The sequence below is a fragment of the Oryza glaberrima genome, chromosome 3 (assembly GCF_000147395.1).
Source record: "Oryza glaberrima chromosome 3, OglaRS2, whole genome shotgun sequence".
Taxonomy (NCBI): domain Eukaryota; kingdom Viridiplantae; phylum Streptophyta; class Magnoliopsida; order Poales; family Poaceae; genus Oryza; species Oryza glaberrima.
In genome coordinates, this window is record NC_068328.1 from 27,617,486 (window position 1) to 27,638,330 (window position 20,845).

At 44.2% G+C, this 20,845-nt stretch overlaps 3 protein-coding genes across 5 annotated transcripts; 2 read left to right on the forward strand and 1 right to left on the reverse strand.

Annotated features, from left to right (window-relative positions):
- Positions 1-1,368: 1,368 nt before the first annotated feature.
- On the forward strand, positions 1,369-9,852 carry LOC127766846 (uncharacterized). Of its 2 annotated transcripts, none has more exons than XR_008016295.1 (19): positions 1,369-2,967; positions 3,735-3,839; positions 3,925-3,990; positions 4,065-4,229; positions 4,399-4,473; positions 4,557-4,711; positions 4,962-5,097; positions 5,182-5,251; positions 5,330-5,457; positions 5,566-5,622; positions 6,081-6,266; positions 6,787-6,879; positions 7,244-7,329; positions 7,424-7,490; positions 7,629-7,695; positions 7,772-7,908; positions 8,374-8,465; positions 8,610-8,671; positions 9,354-9,439. XR_008016295.1 is itself a non-coding variant. In XM_052292008.1 (19 exons), exons 1-19 carry the CDS (start codon positions 1,540-1,542, stop codon positions 9,516-9,518), a joined length of 3,345 nt encoding a protein of 1,114 aa, XP_052147968.1. In that variant the 5' UTR covers positions 1,370-1,539; the 3' UTR covers positions 9,519-9,852. The 2 variants fall into 2 exon arrangements, 1 of the variants encoding a protein (XP_052147968.1); XM_052292008.1 differs by having other exon boundaries at positions 1,370-2,967; positions 8,605-8,671; positions 9,354-9,852.
- Positions 9,853-11,487: 1,635 nt separating this feature from the next.
- Positions 11,488-14,814, reverse strand: LOC127767889 (uncharacterized). Of its 2 annotated transcripts, XR_008016532.1 has the most exons (3): positions 13,247-14,814; positions 12,450-12,758; positions 11,986-12,125 (listed from the first exon to the last, which is right to left on the reverse strand). XR_008016532.1 is itself a non-coding variant. In XM_052293366.1 (2 exons), exons 1-2 carry the CDS (start codon positions 14,309-14,311, stop codon positions 11,733-11,735), a joined length of 1,458 nt encoding a protein of 485 aa, XP_052149326.1. In that variant the 5' UTR covers positions 14,312-14,814; the 3' UTR covers positions 11,488-11,732. The 2 variants fall into 2 exon arrangements, 1 of the variants encoding a protein (XP_052149326.1); XM_052293366.1 differs by lacking the exon at positions 12,450-12,758 and having other exon boundaries at positions 11,488-12,125.
- Positions 14,815-15,485: 671 nt separating this feature from the next.
- LOC127767890 (uncharacterized) lies at positions 15,486-18,686 on the forward strand. The gene is made up of 7 exons (XM_052293367.1): positions 15,486-15,637; positions 15,756-15,919; positions 16,051-16,088; positions 16,227-16,314; positions 16,404-16,628; positions 17,171-17,236; positions 18,250-18,686. Exons 1-7 carry the CDS (start codon positions 15,589-15,591, stop codon positions 18,448-18,450), a joined length of 831 nt encoding a protein of 276 aa, XP_052149327.1. The 5' UTR covers positions 15,486-15,588; the 3' UTR covers positions 18,451-18,686.
- Positions 18,687-20,845: the final 2,159 nt, after the last annotated feature.

Below are 20,845 nucleotides of genomic sequence, written 5' to 3' on the forward strand. Positions count from 1 at the left end.
TTATTTTATATATTTAAGAGTGGAGTGTATATTCGGTCCTAAACTTGTATGGGTGTATCATCGAGACCCCTAAACATTTTCAAGTTTCTATATTGATCTTCGACATCATATAGGTCCAAACATGTTCCAATTTGCTTTGTACATTGACATGGCATGCAACAATATTTTCTACGTATTAGTGTGACCCACATAACATTCATATAGGAAAAAAAACATATTTTCTTCTCTCTACCTTAAAATTTTTAAAAATGATTTTTTATTTTCTTTGTCTTTTCTCCTATCTATCTAACATGAGAAAATATGTTTTTAAATTTTATTTTTATTTTAGCGGGTCCTACTAATACGTAGGCGCCACCGTGGCATGTCATGTCAACGCTAAGGATATGTTCGGTAGCAAGTTTTCCCAAACTCATCTTTCTCGTGTTCCGCGCGTACGCTTTTCAAACTGCTAAATAGTACATTTTTTACAAAAAGTTTTTATACAAAAGTTGCTTAGAAAAACTACATTGATCCATTTTTGAAGAAAAAATAGCTAATACTTAATTAATCATGTGTTAATGGACCGCTCCGTTTTCCGTGCACAGAATACTTAGTTCCCAACTAATCCTAATGAACACAGCCTAAGAGCGGGTTGATGCCCGTTTAGATCTATATGGCACTAAGACAAATTCAAAGACACGAACATGTGTTTTGAGAATTTGAGAATTTAGGTTCTAGATAACACACCCGTACAAATTTAGAGACCGCAAGTGTACTTAACTAAAATATATACACTCTTGTTCATATCAATATATCTATTAATTATTTTATTATAATTATAAAGACAACTCGAAAAGGAAACAACGTATTTGCTATGAAGGCTTGAAAATTACCATATTAATCCAAAAAAATCTAAGCCATCATTAGATCGTAGCGAGACATAAGTAGACACTATTATAACTACATAAAAACAAAAGAAAAAAATTGAACATTAAATTTAATCATACTTTCAATATCTAATTATACTTTTATATGTAAAAGTTGCATAACAAATTCAATTCAATAAATTTGTGCGCCGCAGTTTTTATTTAAGTTTCGCTCACGATTAGGCGGACCAGCGAGGGCGTGAAAAGCTACGAGAAGGAAAAAAAAAAAAGAGCTACTAGTAGTACTAATAAATCAAAGAGATGATGGCATAATTAAGCAGCGTGAGCTGTGACGTGAGCTGCTCTGAATCTCTGATTTTATCATAAACCACAATCCCGGGCCCACCCGTCATGGACCATCAAATAACCGATCTCCCTGGCCCATGGGCCCCGCCATCCCAGCACGGCACAACCCCCCCTCCTCCCACGGCCAGCACAACTCGCCCATCGCCCATCGTACTCACCACCCTCCCCCCCCGCGCCTCGCCTCCCCTCGCCTCGCCGCGCTCTAATCTTCTTCCCCTCAACCCGCTCCAAAATTCCCCCGCATCCCGCTCCAAAACCCAAAAAAATCCCGCGCGGCCGCGTGAAGCCGTGAATCTACTCCTCCCTTCCTCCGCGCCCGCGCGTCGCCATGGATCCGCAGGCGGAGGGCGATGCGGCGGCGGCGGCGGCGGTGCTGGGGGCGGACCCGGCGGGGCTGACGGCGCTGCTGGGGGACCTGACGTCGCCGGCGAACGAGGCGAGGTCGAGGGCGGAGGGGATGTTCCACGCGCTCAGGGCGTCCCACCCGGACGCGCTCGCGCTCCGCCTCGCGCACCTGCTGCTCTCCCCGGCGCACCCCTCCGCGCCCATGGCGGCCGTGCTCCTGCGCCGCCTCATCTCCCCGGGGTCGCAGGCGTTCGTCTACCCGGGGCTCTCCCCCGCCACGCAGTCCTCGCTCCGCGCGCTCCTCCTCTCCGCGGCGTCCGCGACGGGGCTCTCCAAGTCCATCTCGAAGAAGCTCTCCGACGCCGTCGCCGAGCTCGCGTCCTTCCTGCTGCCGTCCAACGCGTGGCCCGACCTCCTCACCTTCCTCTACAAGTCCATCGCCTCCCCATCCTCGCCTCCGGCGCTGCAGGAGTCGGCGCTCAACATCCTAGCCCGGCTGGCCTCCCATCTCGCCGCGGGCTTCCCCAACCTCCACGCCCTCCTCCTCTCCGCGCTCTCGCACCCGTCGTCCGCAGATGTCCGCGTCGCGGGGCTCAACGCCGCTATCAGCCTCATACAGTCTCTCCCCTCTGCCGCCGACCGTGACCAGTTTCAGGATCTCCTCCCAGCCATGATGCGCGCCCTCGCTGAATCGCTCAACTGTGGGAACGAGGGCTCTGCACAGGAGGCGCTTGAGATGATGATCGAGCTTGCAGGTGCAGAACCACGGTTTCTCCGCCGCCAGCTGCCTGACGTGGTTGGTTCTATGTTGCAAATTGCTGAAGCCCCTGGATTAGAGGATGGTACGCGACACCTTGCTGTCGAGTTTGTTGTTACCCTTGCTGAGGCAAGGGAGCGCGCGCCCGGGATGATGAGAAAGCTGCCACGGTATGTGGGCCGGCTATTTGCGGTGCTCATGACAATGCTGCTCGATGTCCAGGATGAACCTGCGTGGCATGCAGCGGTGTCGGAAGAAGAGGATGCTGGGGAGACTGGGAGCTATGTTTTCGCACAGGAATGTCTTGATCGGCTTGCGATTGCTGTTGGTGGGAATACGATTTTACCTGTGGCAGCTGAGTTGCTCCCATCATTTTTTGCTTCTGAAGAGTGGAAGAGACGACATGCGGCACTGGTTACGATAGCGCAGATTGCAGAGGGCTGTGCTAGAGTAATGATTAAGAATCTGGAGCAGGTAGTTGGTATGGTGCTGAATTCCTTCCGGAATCCTCATCCTCGGGTGAGATGGGCAGCTATCAATGCAATTGGGCAGCTTTCGACGGACCTGGGGCCTGAGTTGCAAAATAAACTGCACCATGTTGTCCTGCCTGCATTGGCTTCATCCATGGATGATTTCCAGAACCCGCGCGTACAGGCAAGTTATTATTGAGGATTTACACTTAAGTCATCTGCTGCACTTCTTTCAATATTCGTTATCGTATTTTATAGTGTAAACTATAAAGCATTGGTGGCCCTGTAACCCACAAGTATCAGGCTCAGAGGAACTTGGAAGTTAAAAAGATATTATCTTGACATATATGCATTCTAAGGAATGAGTAGAAATTGCTGGAAACTAAAATTTATATTTAAAGAGAAGTTCGTAGACTGATTAAGGTCTAATGCTCAAAGCTGTCGTACTTTTAATAGAATAGTACATGGAAATTTTCTCAATTATATTACATATGTATCAGTAAGGAATGGGTCTATTAAACCCCTCAACTATCGTGTTGGTCTAATTTCAACTCTCCAGTTATGCAAGTATGCAACCTTGTAAAACACAATTCTTGAATATCAATACCCAACAATCTACAACCCTCAACCTCACCCTAGTTGTTTGATGTTTGAAGTACCATACAATGTGAGTGATTATGCTAGCCTATGTGCACAGGTTATTGTCGTGATCAAGTTTCATGATGCAATGATTTAGAGAGGTTTGATGAGACTGCTATTAATGCCTAAATTGTTTGTAGTGTGTCCTCATCTGAGATCACAACTGGTTACACGTTTTTTTAGTTAGTGGCCATTAGTTTGTGCCACTTGCTTTTTCTTTGACATATACTTACAATTGACTTGTCATTAATACCCATCAAGTTATCAGCTAGACATGCTCTAATCATTGTTTTATATTCTGAATGAGTTCAGGCACACGCAGCTTCTGCGATTCTAAACTTCAGCGAAAACTGCAGGCCTGATATTTTGACACCATACTTGGATGGGATAGTTGGGAAACTACTGTCATTGCTTCAGGTAATCCTTGCATTTGATCATGGAGCCTTCATTTTGTGCAGCATAAACATGAACCTTTTCGGAAATTTTGTTTGTTTTCTGATAGACTGGAAACCAAATGGTGCAAGAAGGTGCTTTAACTGCTTTAGCATCAGCTGCAGATTCTTCTCAGGTACAAGGGGAAATATTTTTGAAGGTTTTCGGGCCAGCATTCTTGCTCAAAGTTTTGCAATCTTATTGTTTCAGGAACACTTCCAAAAATATTATGATGCAGTCATGCCATATCTCAAGTCTATACTCATGAATGCAACTGACAAATCAAATAGAATGTTGCGGGCCAAATCGATGGAATGCATTAGCTTAGTTGGTATGGCTGTTGGAAAGCAAAAATTTAAGGATGATGCTAAGCAGGTAATAATTTGCTAGTTGCTCTGATACATTGTAATACGTTTGAAGAAAATGTCAAAGCACACTGTATAAATGTTATTTATGACTTGTTCTGACTGTATTGCTGATGGGCTTATTTGAATGCTGTTTGCTGAATTCGTTGTTTCTTTGGCTAACATATTTCTCTTGCTAGGTGATGGAAGTTTTGATGACATTGCAAGGATCTCAGATGGAGGCTGATGACCCTATAACAAGTTACATGCTGCAAGTATGTTGTAGCTTAAATACTATTGCCATTTTATGCCATCACTAGTTTGCTTCAGTTTTGCTTATTCTAATTGCATTTTCTAGGCATGGGCGAGATTGTGTAAATGCCTTGGTCAGGACTTCTTACCATACATGAATGTTGTTATGCCTCCTCTGCTCCAGTCTGCTCAGCTTAAACCAGATGTGAGTGTCACATCTGCTGGGCCAGAAGATGAAAATGGTGAATCTGATGATGAGGGGTACGTTTTTGTTACGCTGGCAACTTAACATAATGTTGTCACATTCCCATGATAGAATATTGAACTTGATGAATTGTTATCATTGTAGGCATGATATTAGTTTGTTGCCCTGTTTCAAATTTGCATGTATTTGTCAGATCCATAACAGAGCATTTAATTTGAATGTTGATATCCTGTTGTTGTCTGATTCTATGATCTTATGATATCTGTAAAATTTTGTGTTTTACCTGGCTGCCTGCATAAAATGCAGTGTTGAGACTATTACGCTAGGAGACAAGAGAATTGGCATCCGAACCAGTCTGCTGGAGGAAAAAGCAACGGCATGTAATATGCTATGTTGTTATGCTGATGAGCTCAAGGAAGGGTTTTTCCCATGGATTGATCAGGTTATGTTATGATTTTTTGTGAACTCTATGTGTACACGCACGCGCCTATGTGAAGAGCTCCAGCTGAACCTTGAATCTGTACAGGTTGCAACTACTCTGGTTCCTCTCCTCAAATTCTATTTTCATGAAGAAGTTAGGAAGGCAGCCGTTTCAGGTCTGCAACTACCCTTTTCAGTGTATTCTCCATTATTTTTAGCATTTTTCTCAAAGTGACATTGTGTTATCTCCCTAGCAATGCCTGAGCTTCTACGTTCAGCGAAGTTGGCAATAGAGAAGAGCCAATCGCAAGGTCGGGATGAATCTTATCTTAAGCAACTGTCTGATTACATAGTTCCAGCTCTTGTAGAGGCTATACATAAAGTAAGCATAGCATGCTAACTGAAACTCCTTACTTTTCCTTAGTACTTGTTTTGTTGATCACTGTTGTTCTGTTTAAGCATGTTATTGAAAGTTTGAAACTTTATGCAGGAACCTGACACACAAATATGTGCAAGCATGCTGGAATCGCTGAATGAATCAATACAGGTCTTGTATTGCTGTACCCTAAGTTTTTGTGATATTACACTGAGCTTAATTTAGGTGATAAGCTTCAATATCTTAATTTAGGTGATAAGCTTCATATAGCTTCAACTCTTGTTTGTGCAACCTATATGATTTTTAGTACTTAAAAACCTCTGTGAAATGTGCGACACTTATGGCTTAAACTATGCTCCATCCAATGGTAAAACACAAATAAATTGTGGTTTGAGGTACTACCTGGGTTTGAATGAATTTAGTATTAACTACTTTGTACTGTATTGCTAACAAAACTGACATGTTTACATTTATAGCATCGTGTTGATTGCCTCTTTCTGGAAAATCTGACCTTTAGTGATGAAATCTGTGACAAATAATTTTTATTTGCTCCTTTTTATTTCCATGCTGTATCCATGTTTACTCCATACAGGACACCATAATAATCTGAACTCTGTTTCTTCACTTAGTTATCTGGAACACTTCTTGAGGAAGGCCAGGTCAGATCTATAGTGGATGGAATTAAAGAAGTAATAACTGCGAGTGCTCTCAGAAGGAGAGAACGAACAGACAGGGCAAAAGCTGAAGATTTTGATTCAGAAGAAGAGGATCTACTCAGAGAAGAAAATGAACAGGAGGATGAAATCTTCGATCAAGTAAGCTATTGAAAACTAGACTGCTAATATTTCTGGAAAAAAAATAGTATATTTAGATGTACCTGTTTATAATTTTTTTCCTGATACAAGAATTGACAAGTGTATGCAGTTCTGTGCACTGCTGAAATTGAAAGATTTACACATGCTAATTAACTATTCCATTCAAATTTATAAGGCGAGCAGTTATTTCTACTTTCAAACTTTGCAAGTTATGATCAACAATTAGGTTTAGTGATCCAAATTGATGCAGCTACTCAAATGTATTTTGCTTTCACACGATCGTGATTTTCTAGTTAGTAAGAACATATTCAAATGAAATTTATGGTCAAAGTCCAATCTAGAAGACCATGCTAAGTTAAATCTTGCCTTGTAAAGTTGAACGCGGTAGTACCTTAGACACCAAAAGGAGCAAGCATGATTATTGTACTTCCAACTTAAACTGTAGACACAGCTGTGACTTCTACTTTCCAAGCTTTATTGGAAATAACTTATACAGATTTATCTTTTGTGATTTTCACAGATTGGTGATTGTTTGGGCACTCTTGTTAAGACGTTCAAGACTTATTTCCTTCCATTCTTTGATGAACTTTCCGTCTATTTGACACCTATGTTGGTAAGTGGATCCATCTGATTTGATTGGAACTTCTGTTTTCTTAGTGATAGAAGGGCAACATACTGAATGCTGAACTTTACACCAAAAGTGATTTTCCTAGCAATGTGAAACCTTGGACCCTATATCTTTTGGGGGTCATTTTCAGATATTCCCTTTACCCAGAATTTTTCTTGGCTTGCCATAGAAATCTTTTGCTTAAATGTTCCAAAGAGTAAACATAAAGCTACTAGAAACTATTCCAGTTCATTTTCAGATCTTGTAGCCTGTGATAAACATAGAACATCTTATTACAAAAAAAATACTCTGTCAAGGACAAAAAAGAACCTTCTGCGATTATAAGTATTTTTTTTGTTAATAATATTAGGCCAAGGACAAAACAGTAGAGGAACGAAGGATTGCCATATGCATTTTTGATGATGTTGCAGAGCACTGTCGCGAAGCAGCTGTCAGGTAACAGTTTAATGACCCTTTTAACCTTTTTATTGGATGAAATGATTCTTCTAACTTTTGATGAAACGTAATTTGTATGATCTGTGGTTCTCAGATATTATGATACATATCTTCCTTCTTTATTAGAAGCCTGCACAAGTGAAAATCCAGATATTAGACAGGTTTGAAATATTTTATGTTCTACTTGATGACTTGATGCATGAAGTTTCATGTTTCAACAGTATGCAATATTTCATTTATCAAGTTCTTTTATTTTTTTGAAAAAAACAATGAGAGTATGTGTTTCATGCTGCTTTCAGGCTGCAGTTTATGGTATTGGCATTTGCGCTGAGTTTGGTGGCTCTGCATTTAGGCCTCACACTGGTGGTATGTGTTGCATTTACGGTGAGCTAGGCTAGTTCATAGCTGAATATGTTTTGATGTTGTTAATTCATATCTGCAGAGGCCCTGTCCAGACTATACAATGTAATCAAACATCCCAATGCGTTGGACTTGGATAATGCGATGGCATATGACAATGCTGTTTCTGCTCTTGGGAAAATATGTCAGTTTCATCGTGATGGCATTGATGCATCTCAGGTGTCTTACAAGCCATATGAATTAATATACTTACTCTGAAGTGTATTCTTACTCATTTGAAATCATGGTGTTGCTACCTGTCCTGCTGATTAATTAAACTCTTGTCTACAGAGACAAAGAATACCAAGTTTCTTCAGTTGCCCTTGATAAATTTTGACGTCAACGTCAATAACATAAAGCATGTAACAGCCTAAAGAGCCTCAGCCGCATACAGTATGCTACATGCAAAAACATTGAATGAACGGGTTGAAAGCCTTAAGTGACTGCTCAGTACTATTGAATTAATTTTCTACTAAAACATACAGTTAAATGACATGAGAACTCTTCTTTACTAGAGTAGTGTCCATTTTGGACTTACATTAGGTCTGCCAAGTCGTCGTAGATTTATTATACTATGTGTAGTATTTCCTTAACCATGCAATGCTTCTAAGTTCTAACTGTGTATCATTTTTTAAATATTAACAGGTTGTTCCTGCTTGGTTAAGTTGTTTGCCAATAAAAAATGACTTAATCGAGGCCAAGATAGTTCATGAACAACTCTGTACGATGCTTGAGAAGTAAGTAATGATCTCAGTATTTTTGTACAGTTACGCAGCTTGGCTTATATATGGTGTAGAAACATCAATCTTGTTCATTGCTTCCTTATTATAATGTTTATTTTTCATTTCATTGAAGATCTCATTTCAATTTTTGCAGGTCAGATAGGGAGCTTTTGGGTCATAACAACCAGTATCTTCCAAAGATTGTCTCTATTTTTGCGGAGGTACCTATTTATTTTTTTCCTTAATTTTTCCTTTTTTGTTCTGATTAACTATATAGAAAGAACTGCAACACAACTAGTTGCAGAGCAGTATTGGAATGTTTATGTTGAAATGGGGTTGAGTTGATTGTGTTTGGCTGGTCAGTTGGAATTCATCACCAACTGAGGCCATTAGGTTAACTACCTTTTGATCCTGAACTGGGTTGCTACAAGCTAACATAGCTTTATAGGGGCTAAATAATTTTCAGTAGAGGAGTACATAGCACCAGGGTACTGCCAATTTAGATCTCAAACGAATATGAATAAACAAGACATTTTATGGCTTATCTGGTCTATAATGTAGCCCCCCTCCCCCCCCCCCCCCCCCCCCCCACACACACACACACAAAAAAAAGGAACATATTTCACCACTGATTTTTCACAATGCAATGTCTTTATCTTTAATTTAGATAATTTAAAAAGATAGCATTTGCTTGTCTCATGTACTGCTGTGTAGTATCGTTGGTAGAAGCCCCTGAAATAAGATATTTGGGAGACATTCCAAAATGGTGATTTGTTTTCTCTGAGTTTTGAGAAAGAAAGTAGTTATACTTTAATGAGAGTATGAGACTTAGGCGATTAACCACCATGGCTTTTAGAACATTGTTTGGTTTGTAACACCACATCTATTTCCTTATGGATGCAGATATTATGTGCGGGTAAGGATCTGGCAACAGAACAAACTTTTAGTAAGATGGTTAATTTGCTAAGACAGCTTCAGACTACATTGCCTCCTTCAGTACTGGCGTCAACATGGTCTTCTTTGCAGCCGCAGCAACAGCTTGCCCTACAGTCTGTGTTGTCATCATAGCTGAACAGTAACCTCAGTAATGTTGAGCATGTGGCCTTCACATATTGCTTTCTTTTTTGGGTTTTCATGTGGTTTTGTGCTTGGGTTCCTGGGGTTTGTGCAGCATACAAATGCCCTGAGCTTTTGTATGAAGGGCATGGTTTGCATCAGAAGTGTATACTGTCACAGAACATCATGGATGTGTATGGGGCTGAGCAATCTCTGCTTCACAGCAAGTGAAGTTGTAAAGCAATATGTTCATTTTACTAGGAATTAGTTGGGTTGAAGAAAATGTAAATTAACAATTTTGATCGTTGATGTTTTGATATCATATTATTTCAAACCTCTCTGCGCACCTTATGTCCTTACCTATTGAATTTAGGTTGCTTGTCTGAGACTTGTGTAGAATGACCATCTTGCTGATTTGAGTTTGCTTTACTGACTTTTGAGAACATGTATGGCATTTGCATACTTCTACTGTCAAGTGCTCAAGCGGCATCTGTCCTTGATCACCCTGGTGCTAATCTTGGAGCGGGAGGTATGTCCTGATACCGCACAAGCTGTAGACTGTCGCTGTACTTGTGGTTTGATGCTGATTGCATCTATTCCTGCAGGTTGAAGTCGAACAGATTTGACAGCTCCATGGCGATTGTCGTCAGGGGGAAGGTTGAGGTTAGATTCTGTGGGCCACTGGGAAAACCTCAAAAAGGAACCAGTATTTACTTTCTGAAAATAATATCTGCTGTGTCCCAGTTGAGCTTGGGGTGCTTGATTTCTAGGGTTGCATTGTTAGAACTTTCTGACTATTAATTGCTAAGACGAAATGAAAGCATCAGTTTTCTGAGAAATCGCGATTCCCTTTCTGCACGTAATTCCTTTGTTTACCCCTTTAGCTCTTTCTGGCTTAGGCCCTGTTCGAACGAGAGTTTCAGGCTCAAGCCAGTTAAAAAAGAAGAAATACCTTCTCAAAAGAAGAAGAATTACAGGCTTAAAACAGTTTGTATTATCGGATATCTTGTATACATTCGACCCTCCGAGATCTGTTGTAAGATTTGTATCGTGGCACCTTCTCTCGCTCCAGCGAGCTTGTGCATCTGCGGCTACAACTGGCAACAAACCTGACGTGGGGTGGGGAGGGAGAGTTCCTCGGGGTTTTACACGGAAGCGGACCCGTGTTCAACGTATAAACTCTTATTAATTCAACCTCAAGATCTTGTGTTTAATTTTTAGCACGCTCATAATTTTTTCTTAGAGAGATTCTTCTTAAGAAAATGTTTGGAGGGATTTCTCTTCCTTCAAATCACGTTTTTCTTAACCCAAAAGTTGTTAATGCTAAGTGCAGATATTTCAGCAAACTATTGCAATCGTTAAAAGCTTAGAGAGATTCTTCTTTAAAAAAAAATGTTTGAAGGTACTTCTCTTCTTTCAAATCACCTTTTTTTAACCCCAAAAGTTGTTAAGCTAAGGCCTTGTTTAGTTTTCAACTTTTTCTTCAAACTTTTAACTTTTCCGTCACATTGAATTTTCATGCACGCAAACTTTCAACTTTTCTGTCACATCGTTCCAATTTCTTTAAACTTCTAATTTTGGTGTGGAATGCAGATATTTCAGCGAACTATTGCAATCGTTAAAAACCCTAAAGATTTGGTAAGGGTAGCTTTTAGTCCAAGAAACTTCGTTTATACTCAATGCACAGAGATACCTCATCGTTTCGCCTACGATAAATTATACTCGTCGTTTCACCTACGATTGATTATAAATCATAACACTTGTTAAGATCTTTAAAGAAATATAGATAAAACTTTTATATGTGTGTTATTAGGGGCTTAAAAACCGATGAATTACGTTGAAAAAGCTGGAAGAGCAAGGCTACCGATCGGTGGATGGAATCATGGAATCTTGTGATCGATGTCCAACAAGGCAACACCACCACTAATCATCATTCCAATTAACACAGTCCAAGCCTCCAAGGGCGACAGGATATAGTGGATAACTGAATACACAGTCCAGCAGCACACGCCTGTAATTTAATCACAGCGGCAATTGAGTAATTGACAGTCAAGGACGACTAGATGGTGTACCAATGTGCAATTTATAATCAGCGAGGAAGCACGCCAGCAGCACGCCTGTAATGATTTCCAATTACTAATGTGCAAAGTGCAATGGCAAATTGCTAACGGGCGTAAAGAGGAGACCACCATCAATTCCACCACACGCGGACAGGTTCCTCCATCGTCACGACGCGGCCACCAGCCGAAGCGTCTCCTCCGAGTTCTTGGCGTTCTGCTCCGCCAGGAGGGACTGCAGGTCGCTGCCGTTGGCCAGGCTGTTGAACTCCACCGACCTGGACGGGTCCGTCGGGTACTTCCTCTGGCAGAAGGTCATCAGCCTCTTCACGGACTGCAGGTACTTCCTGGTCGTCTCGTCGTTCATGATGTGCGCCACGCTGTTGGCGTAGATCTTCTCGCGCGCCGAGCGCTCGTGGATGCCCACCATCGTGACGCCGATCGGCCACGGCGAGTTGCCGATGGCGAGCTTGATGTAGTTGTCCACCGCCGCCAAGTAGTCCCGTCTCATGCAGCACCTCACCACCTCCAGCAATGATCCACGGACATCTTCGGGCAGAGCCTGTCATGGGATAATTGGATTCATCAAAATGTGGAAGGAATTAGCAAGGTGATTCAGAATTGTTCACACCCATTATATTTGGGTACATCAAGAAGGAAAAAGTTTGGATTAATGAGGCAACTGTAGGTGAAGAATAGTAGCAGCAAATAATTTTCTTGGATCATACTGCAGAGCAGGTCCTATGATGGCAAGCACTGGCAATTTTGAACAATTCAGCAAGCATTGGCAACGTTAAACAATCCATTTCAAGAAAAACTACCCATAATTCCAGTGGGAACACACTAGCATACAGAAAATAAGTTGCCACAAGTAACACAAAATAACCTTAGTGGTGATCACAGAGAGCACATTCTCTGACATTATCATCCGGAGGGAAGGTAGTAGGTTAATCCAGGGAAATCATGAAGGAATTATCGAACTTCCTAAAAGCATAATCTGCAACCTGATAATTGATTTGTTGTTTGAAGATTCAGAATGGCACCCTCCTATTTCAAAGGCAAAGACACATCATGAGACACTTTGATAATAAGAAAGCGCAAAGGTTGGAACTTGAGAAGAATACATGTAATATCTGCTGTCTTGTTCGCCGGAATGTATGATGATTACCAGCTTCTGTCTGTCAACATCTTCATGCTACAAGGAACTAAGAAGAGAACACATTAAACAATATTTGCAACACACTCAAATCACTCAGTAGCATTACCACTTAGTTCATGCCTACAAAATTATAGCCGATATTGGAAACGAATTTTGCAATATCTACAATGTGCCACCAGTACAAAGGCAGTTTGGTGTTTCATCGAAACTGTTGCATGTCTTATGAAGTGCATTTTCAAAATGGAAGCTCACATAACCTATTTGGCTTCTTCACTATATCATCTGTTCTGTAAGGCTTGCATTTCCCCTTCCACAGTGAAGCATCCCAAGCTCCTAACATGTCCTTATGCAGCAAACATTGGTTGTAAAATTGTAATGCTTCATACTGTTCTTTTAGCACATCTTACAGACTCACTCCACTAACTTTGGGTTTTGAAAGCATCGGAGGCATTCAATAAATTCGATTACAGCACCAAAGAACATCAGATTCTTAAGTGTGTGCGTGAATTAATACTGTCACATACCTTCTTCTTGCACAGCTTGAACAGCGGCTCGAGATAGCGCGCGCACTGCTTGCAGGTGGCCACCGCAGCCTTCCCTTTCGCCGTCTGCCTCTCCGCCTCGGGCATCTCGTCCATCTCCTGGCTCCACTCGCTCATCAGCCTCTTGAAGAAGGTCATGATCTTGTCCTCGTCGCAGAGCTCCTCGAACGGCACCTCCTCCCTCGTCTCGCCCCCGCTCTCTGCAGTTGCAGCGCCAGCCTTGGGCTTCGCCGCCGCCGACGCCGACGCCGCAACGGCCTTCGCCCGCAGCGCCTGGATGTCGCGGAGGAAGTCGTTGGTCTGGCCCTCCCCGATCTCCGCCGCTTCGACGTCGGCGAGCGCCGCGGGGTCCTCGAGCACGGCGTGGAGGCGGCGGAGGCGCGCGGCGTCGTCCTCGCCGAAGAGCGTGGCCGGCTGGCGCAGCACGCGCAGGCGCCGGATGACCTCCTCCCTGGGGAGGAGCGGCGCGCCCTCCTTCTCCTCCCCGTCGCCGCGGTGCTCGGCCCGCGACGACTCGTCGCCGTCGGGAGCCCCCGGCGTGGTCGTGGAGCGCGACGCGGCGCGGTGGTGGGAGGAGGAGGACCGGAGCTGCTTCTGGAGGAGGAGCCGGCGCTCGGCCTCCCGGATCCGCTCCATCTCGCTGCGCTCGATCTCGGCGCGGCGGAGGAGCTTGCGGCCGCCGAAGTCGGCGTCGAGCAGCTGGCGCTTCCGCTGCAGCTCGCGCTTCAGGACGTCCATTGGCTCGCCGGAGTGGGGGTGGGTCGCGGTGGCGCACTCGCAGAGTGGGTTAGCTTTGCTTTGGATTTTGGAGAGGCGAATCGGAGGTTCCGCATGGCGGATCGGAGGATGGATGGATAGTTTTTGAGCATTCGTTTTTGGGAGATCGATGGGTTCTGGAAGCATCAAGCACGAAAGGTTTCTCGCGCGAACCTTCTCGAATCTCGATTTTCGGAGTTCGGATTGAGTGAAGAGTAAACCGGTAGGTGATTGGCCCAGTTTAACTTTAAGGCCTGCTAAGTGCAAACTTAAGCGCAAAGCAAAGCCCATACAAACAGTGTTTTCTCCGTATTTGCCGTGTGGAAAATACTCTCTTCATCTACTACTTTTGATAGTCATATTTCATCTTAGCACACAGACCAAGGATAAATGATTCTACTTATCATCCATTTAAATATGTTACTAGTCATTCCTCGTAAACAAACGATTCATTAATATTTATATTTCTCGATGCCCATGTAGCCAATCTTGTGTGGAAGAATGAAGAGTCGCGCATTAAATCCAAGAAAGCCATTGATATGATAAGTTGTTGGATTGAAATATGCCAATCAAAAATAAATTTTTCAGATTTAGAAATATGAATATCAAAAGTAGATGGAGGGAGTACTTTGGTATACTAATTTAATCCCCTTTGATCTGCTGACTGGTTTACTACTTTCAGATCAGACTGCTGGGGAAAAAAATGCAAATGCTGAATAGGACTAGGAGTATTTCACTAGAATTACTACTACCGTAACAATCCCAATTCCGTAGACATTCACCCATTTCTTACCGTTAACTAAACGATTACGTAAAAGTTTTAAAAAATGATAAAATAAATTAATGGTAATATATTATTTTACGCACATGCAAATACGAATTGAACTTCTAACTGTAAAAAAATATATTAGTTAGAGTTTATTTGTTATTTTTATTACAACTTGTAAAAGCTAGATTTAAATTTTTATGTTGTGAAGTGATATATTACATATATAAATTTATCTTACCATTTTTTAAAAAAAGTTTATAATCATTAGAGTTTGCATAAAAGAAACAGAGTGGAGGTTCACCCGGAATCCATCTCCGATTCCCAGTCCGGTCAATCCGCCAGAAAATATCCTCCTGCCCTCGTTTCAGGGGCTGCAGCAGCAGAGGAGGCCGGAAGCAGAGAACGAACCGCACGGCGAGAAGGCGCGCAGGCTGCCGTCTGCCCGTCTGCCGAAACCGATCGCGAAAGCGAGCCAGCCAAGGTGCCGCAGTGCCGCCCCCTTCCCTTCTTTCGCCCGCAAGCACGCACGAGGAAAGGAACCAGCGGTGCACGCACACTGACCACCGCACAACACAGCGCCGCGTCCAGCGAGGAACACGAGCCGAACCGCCACGGCGACACACCAAAAAAAATTCCAATTCCCTCTCGTGATCCACGCGTCCCCCCAGCTCGTCTCCCGCTCTATTTAAACGCACCCCCCACCCCCAAACCCGCTCTCCCCTCCTCCCCGCATTACAATCAGCACACGCTCTCTGCTAGTCTGATCGCTCTCGCCATCGCACCTCTGTCTCGTCGAACAATGGCCTCCACCGCCGCCGCTTCCTCCCCTTTCGACTGCGTCCTCTTTGGTAACCACGTTTGTCTCTCGATTCTAGGCTCCTCTCATAGCGTGATCACTTTCAATTCTCCGTCTAAACTCTGCCTTTCCCGGGCTGTTTTTTTTTTCTTTCTTTCTTTTCTATGAAGACCTCGACGACACGCTGTACCCGGGAAGCGCGGGCATCGGGCTGGCGACGAAGCGCAACATCGACGAGTTCCTCATGGCACGGTGCGGCGTCACGGCGGAGCGGGCCGCCGCGCTCCGCGTCGAGCTCTTCCGCTCCTACGGCAGCTCGCTCGCCGGCCTCATCGTACGTCCAATTCCCAATCCCCCCACGCACGCACGCACGGCACACTCGAACAATCCAAATTCGCCTCTGTTTTCGTCCTCTGTTTCCGTTTCTAACTTTGGCTTTCGGATTTGGGTTTCCGCGCGGCAAAGGCTCTCGGCTATGACGTGCACCCGGATGAGTACCACAGGTCAGCACAACACATCACATCACTTACCTTTGCAGCTTTGCTTAACCAATTCGACAAGCCAATTAGTAATTATTAAGCGGCTAATTTTCTGTCTAATCCGAATGCTGACGCTGCTTGGTTGATCGATTATCGTCGCAGCTACGTGCACGGGAGGCTGCCCTACGACCGGATCGCCGCCGACCCGCAGCTCGCCGGCCTTCTGCGGAGCATCCCGCAGCGCAAAATTGTAAGCTCACGCATCCTCCCTTTTTCCTGTGAAATTCCTGTGGTTTTCCGGACTTAATTGGAGGCAGCTAATTCGTGTTCGTGTTTCAGCTGTTCACCAACTCTGATCGCGCGCACATGAGGAAGGCGCTGCAGCGGCTGGGCGTCGACGAGGGCTGCTTCGACGCCGTCGTGTGCTTCGAGACCATGAACCCTCACCTCTTCGGTGAGGCGCCGTGCGCCTCCGGCGATGACCGCCCCGGCGTGATCCTCAAACCGTCCCCCGATGCCATCGTCGCGGCTCTGCGCATCGCCGGCACCAATCCACACCGGACGGTAAGCCACCACACCCTGCTCGACATTTTTCAGTAGGATTTTTTGGAGCTTGTTGCAATGTAAATGTAGTTAACCATATGGGCAATTTTATCATTCTTAAAAATATACTGGGAAGTAACTCATTTTCTGGTGAAAAGTTTAGTATCTCCAGTCGATATAGGTAACTCGAAGTACCAAATTTTTTTTATCTAACCATGTACATTTAACAGCAGGTCTATCCTCTAATGATACCGTTAATTTACAAACCCAAAATGTATTAATCACTCTTCCATTTTTCTTATCACAACAAGGAAATAGAATGTCTATGGAGGAAATAGAATGTCTATGGACCAAAGAGTGTATTATGCATCTTGGAAAGTGACATCGAGTGTAAACCCAAAAGGCTTAGAAAGTAACGAGTAGTAATAGGGTCTTTGTCAGCGTATCCTTTTCCATCGAAACAAACATATCGCACACATATGGTATATGTGATTTTACGTGCTTCGTTTGTGCTCTTGTCAATGATCACGAAGCTAGTAAATAACTCGTTCTTGCTCTGTCAGCTCTTCCTCGACGACAGCGAGAGGAACATCGCCGCAGGAAAAGCTCTTGGCCTCCTCACCGCCCTGGTAATTAACCACCACAACTTAATTGTGTGTTTCAGTTTTCTTCGTACCGCACTGTTGGTTTAAGCTACTATAACCAAGTGACTGTATTTTCCTTGTTTTGAAATCTGAATCTTTTTCTCCACTACCATAAAATCCTTACTAGCTCCAAACGGGACATAGATGTGTTCAAAACACAGTAAAATTAATTTCACCAAAAATTTACATGATTGGTAGATATCGATTCAATTCCTATAGTAATTATCGGGAAAAATACACAAAAATCAATGAGGCATATAAGTTGCTGTCTCTGCCTGTCCATTTGTCGATGGGTTGGTCGATCAGGTGGCCGGTGCACACAGCGTCCCTGCAGCTGATGCATCGCTGATGGTGTTGGCCTTGTCGGATTAGAAAAGCATATATCCCAATTTCTTCATTGCCGTGATGCCAAGAGTTTGGTTTATGCACTCAAACTGTGTGTGCATTATTGGTTAATCCTGCTTTTGCACATGGACGCTTAGTCACATAATTTAGTGCTCTCGCATTTGTGGCTGGCACCAAATTGGCCATGTCGTCGACACGGCTCTGGTCGGTGTGATTGATATATCTGGCATATATGATCCCCCATGATTGGTTGAACAAATTGCCTCTTGATACTACTTGAGCAGGGAAAATTTATAATTTTAAATATAGAGACTTTTTAAATATATGGTTTCGATGTGTTCTTTGCTGGATTCGGTTTCAACAACCAATTTCTAAAAAGAAAAATAGCACTTATATATAGTCCTTTCCTACTAGTACAACAAAAGCTAGTGAAAAATAATGGCAAAAAAACAGGAGACACACACAAAAAATCTCCTCTGCCAGTGTACAGCCGTTAACCCATCGCATCGATGAACAGTATCCATGACGTGCCAACGTTTGATAACAGGGGCCATAGCCCATTGAGACCCAACTAATTTGCATACTTTGCGGCTAAGTTTCCTGCATGAACACGAATTTACGTTAGCTAATTAATCTTCTCAATTAATATTCAGGTTGGCAAGAGGGTGAGGAGCAAGGAGGCCGACTACGCTCTTGAGAGCATCGGCAGCCTCCGGCGAGCCATCCCGGAGATTTGGGGCGGCGTCGCCGTCGCCGTCGCCGGCGAACAGCTCGACCACGGCGCCGCGGAGAAGACGAAGGGAATGAGGTCCGATCTGGACTCCATCATCCAGCCAACGTCAGTCCTGGCGTAATCGGTTCCTAATCCATTCGCACATAAACAAATCGCCACTAATAAAAGCAAGTACTGTCCATTAATTATCATGTAAATTATTCTGATTCCTGATGCTGAGTGCGTGTGCAGTGTATTTGTATATGGGCCTGGCTGACAAGGAAATATGCATGTGTATATCAGTTCTGATGATCAGCTTTTGTTTGCTGTAAAATGTAAATGGCACTATGAGCAAGGAATTTGTCTTTGATTGCTGTTTTTTTTTTGTTTGTGTGTGTGTGTGTGGCCACTGTACAAATTGAAGCATGCTATTTTTTCCCCTTAAAAAATCGTAGAGCTGCAATGAGTAGTCACCGTGCACAATAGCAGATGCAGCTGTCGCATACAAATGAAATGTTCTTGCATCCATCAAGGAGTAGATACCTTCTAAGATTATAGAAGTAATTATGCATTAGACAATTAACTGGACCACTGTTATGAAAAGAACCATTGATATGGAACGATTCGGTTCAAGTGGAACTTGGTTCGTTCAATTTTAAACTGGCTAGTTAAATATAGGAATCGAGGAACTTTCCCCACGTTTAAAACGAAATCTGTCTACTCGTCATTAGTCATTGCCATACTGAATTTTTTACATTTTGGTCCTTTTTGAAAACTTATTTTATAAATAGACTCCTGAAAAAACTTAAACCGGAAATGGTCCTTTTTGGGACGCCAGAGTGGCTGGCGCCGTACCCCAACATGGCGGCGCCAGCCACACTGGCGTTGTACCCGTGCCACCGTGGCAGTAGGGCTGTCGTGGAGGTGCTGACTAGGCCGAAGGGGGCGCCAGCCAGAGTGGCGCCGCCCCTCATACCACGGCGCCAGCATGGCTGGCGCGCCCCTCCTCTGCGGGCCCCACCAACTTTCTCCCCCCCTCAAAATTTTCGCTTCTGCCTCCGGGCAACGGCTGGCGCTCCCCCCAGACCGCGGCGCCAGGGTGGCTGGCGCCCCCCTCCTCCCCCCATCGAAGCCCTTCTGCCTCCGGGCCTCGGCTGGCGCCGCCCTCATGGACCACAGCGCCAGGGTAGCTGGCGCCGCCCTCCCTCCGCCCAAAACCCTTCTGCCTCGCGGCACTGGCTGGCGCCGCACTCCCCAACCGCGGCGCCAGGGTGATTGGCGCCGCCCTCTGCCTCCCTGCAAATTGAAGATCCATATTACACAAATGTACCAATTCACAGTTCGCAATTCAAATCACAATTCACAGATTCGTACGGACTAAAACAAGTTCCAATTGCACAAATCACAATGCCAAAAGTCCATCACATAGTCCATCACATATTCCACACATCAAACAATGACAAAAGTCCATCACATATTCCACACATCAAATAATGCCAAAAGTCCATCCTATATTCCACACATGAAACAATATCAAAAGTCCATCACATAGTCCTCACATAGTCCATCACATTTTATATCACATAGTGCACCACATATGTCATACTACCAACAAATAGATTAACTTCATACAAATCACTTCTTCCGTTGGCGTCGAATAGCTTGCGAGCCCGGAGTGTACCTACATTTGAAAATCCAATGTTTAAAAAATTTTAAAAACAAAATGAGGGAAATCAAATAACATTTGAGAATGGTAAGCTCATTTTACCTCTTTTTCGCTGCCCGAGTGGATCGCAAGTTGTATTGCGTGGGTTACGTCCCCTGAGGCGCGTCGGGAAGCTGCGACATGTCTATCTCCTCAGCGTCTGGTGCGACGTAGTCCTCATCCTCCTCGTCGTTGTCGTCATCGTCGTCGCTAGGTGGAGCCGGCGCCTTCCCCTTTCCCCTCCCTTGCGGAATGCGTGACGACGACAAGCCACCAACTTCTTCACGCTCTTCTATCCTGATGGAGTGTCGAGCGGTACTTGGACGCGTGGATTGAGGTAGTGGTGGTGGTAGTCTCCACGGTTGGTACACGTCGTCCAATCCAACCGACTTGCAACCTAATCTTGCTGCAAGTTTCCGGCACTTTTGACGAACTTTCTGCATTTCAAAAAAAAAAAAGAAGTTTGTTAGGCATAACTCAAGTAATGCATAGTGCTAAATAAATTTTACCTCTAAAACATTGCGGAGTGTGTTCTCCGTGTCCTCACCACCCCTCGGAGCTTGGAGGGCATGCCCCATTTCATTCACACTCCTGAGGAGCTCTCTCGACTGAAAGCGTGAGAAGATATATGTTAGGGTCTAGGGTGAAAATGGAAATAACTTTGACAAATGCAAGAAAACTTACGACTCTGTCTCTAAGTGGGGCGTGCTCCATTTGATATCCAACTCTAGTCCGGACATCATAGGGATTCCGCCCCTCATCGGAGTCGCGGTCATCCTCTATGTCGGCTTCCGTCCAAGTAGGGCGGAGGAACAGTCTATATGTTGTATGC

Bases quoted from the DNA above. Each gene is read 5' to 3' on its own strand.
- LOC127766846 (XM_052292008.1), top strand. From the start codon at position 1,540: ATGGATCCGCAGGCGGAGGGCGATGCGGCGGCGGCGGCGGCGGTGCTG. The intron at 3,840-3,924 runs GTAATCCTTGCA...GTTTTCTGATAG, and splicing joins AACTACTGTCATTGCTTCAG to ACTGGAAACCAAATGGTGCA. The intron at 5,458-5,565 runs GTAAGCATAGCA...AACTTTATGCAG, and splicing joins TTGTAGAGGCTATACATAAA to GAACCTGACACACAAATATG.
- LOC127767889 (XM_052293366.1), bottom strand. From the start codon at position 14,311: ATGGGCTTTGCTTTGCGCTTAAGTTTGCACTTAGCAGGCCTTAAAGTT. The intron at 12,126-13,246 runs GTATGTGACAGT...ATCCCATGACAG, and splicing joins TCAAGCTGTGCAAGAAGAAG to GCTCTGCCCGAAGATGTCCG.
- LOC127767890 (XM_052293367.1), top strand. From the start codon at position 15,589: ATGGCCTCCACCGCCGCCGCTTCCTCCCCTTTCGACTGCGTCCTCTTT. The intron at 15,638-15,755 runs GTAACCACGTTT...TTTTCTATGAAG, and splicing joins TTTCGACTGCGTCCTCTTTG to ACCTCGACGACACGCTGTAC. The intron at 16,629-17,170 runs GTAAGCCACCAC...TTGCTCTGTCAG, and splicing joins GCACCAATCCACACCGGACG to CTCTTCCTCGACGACAGCGA.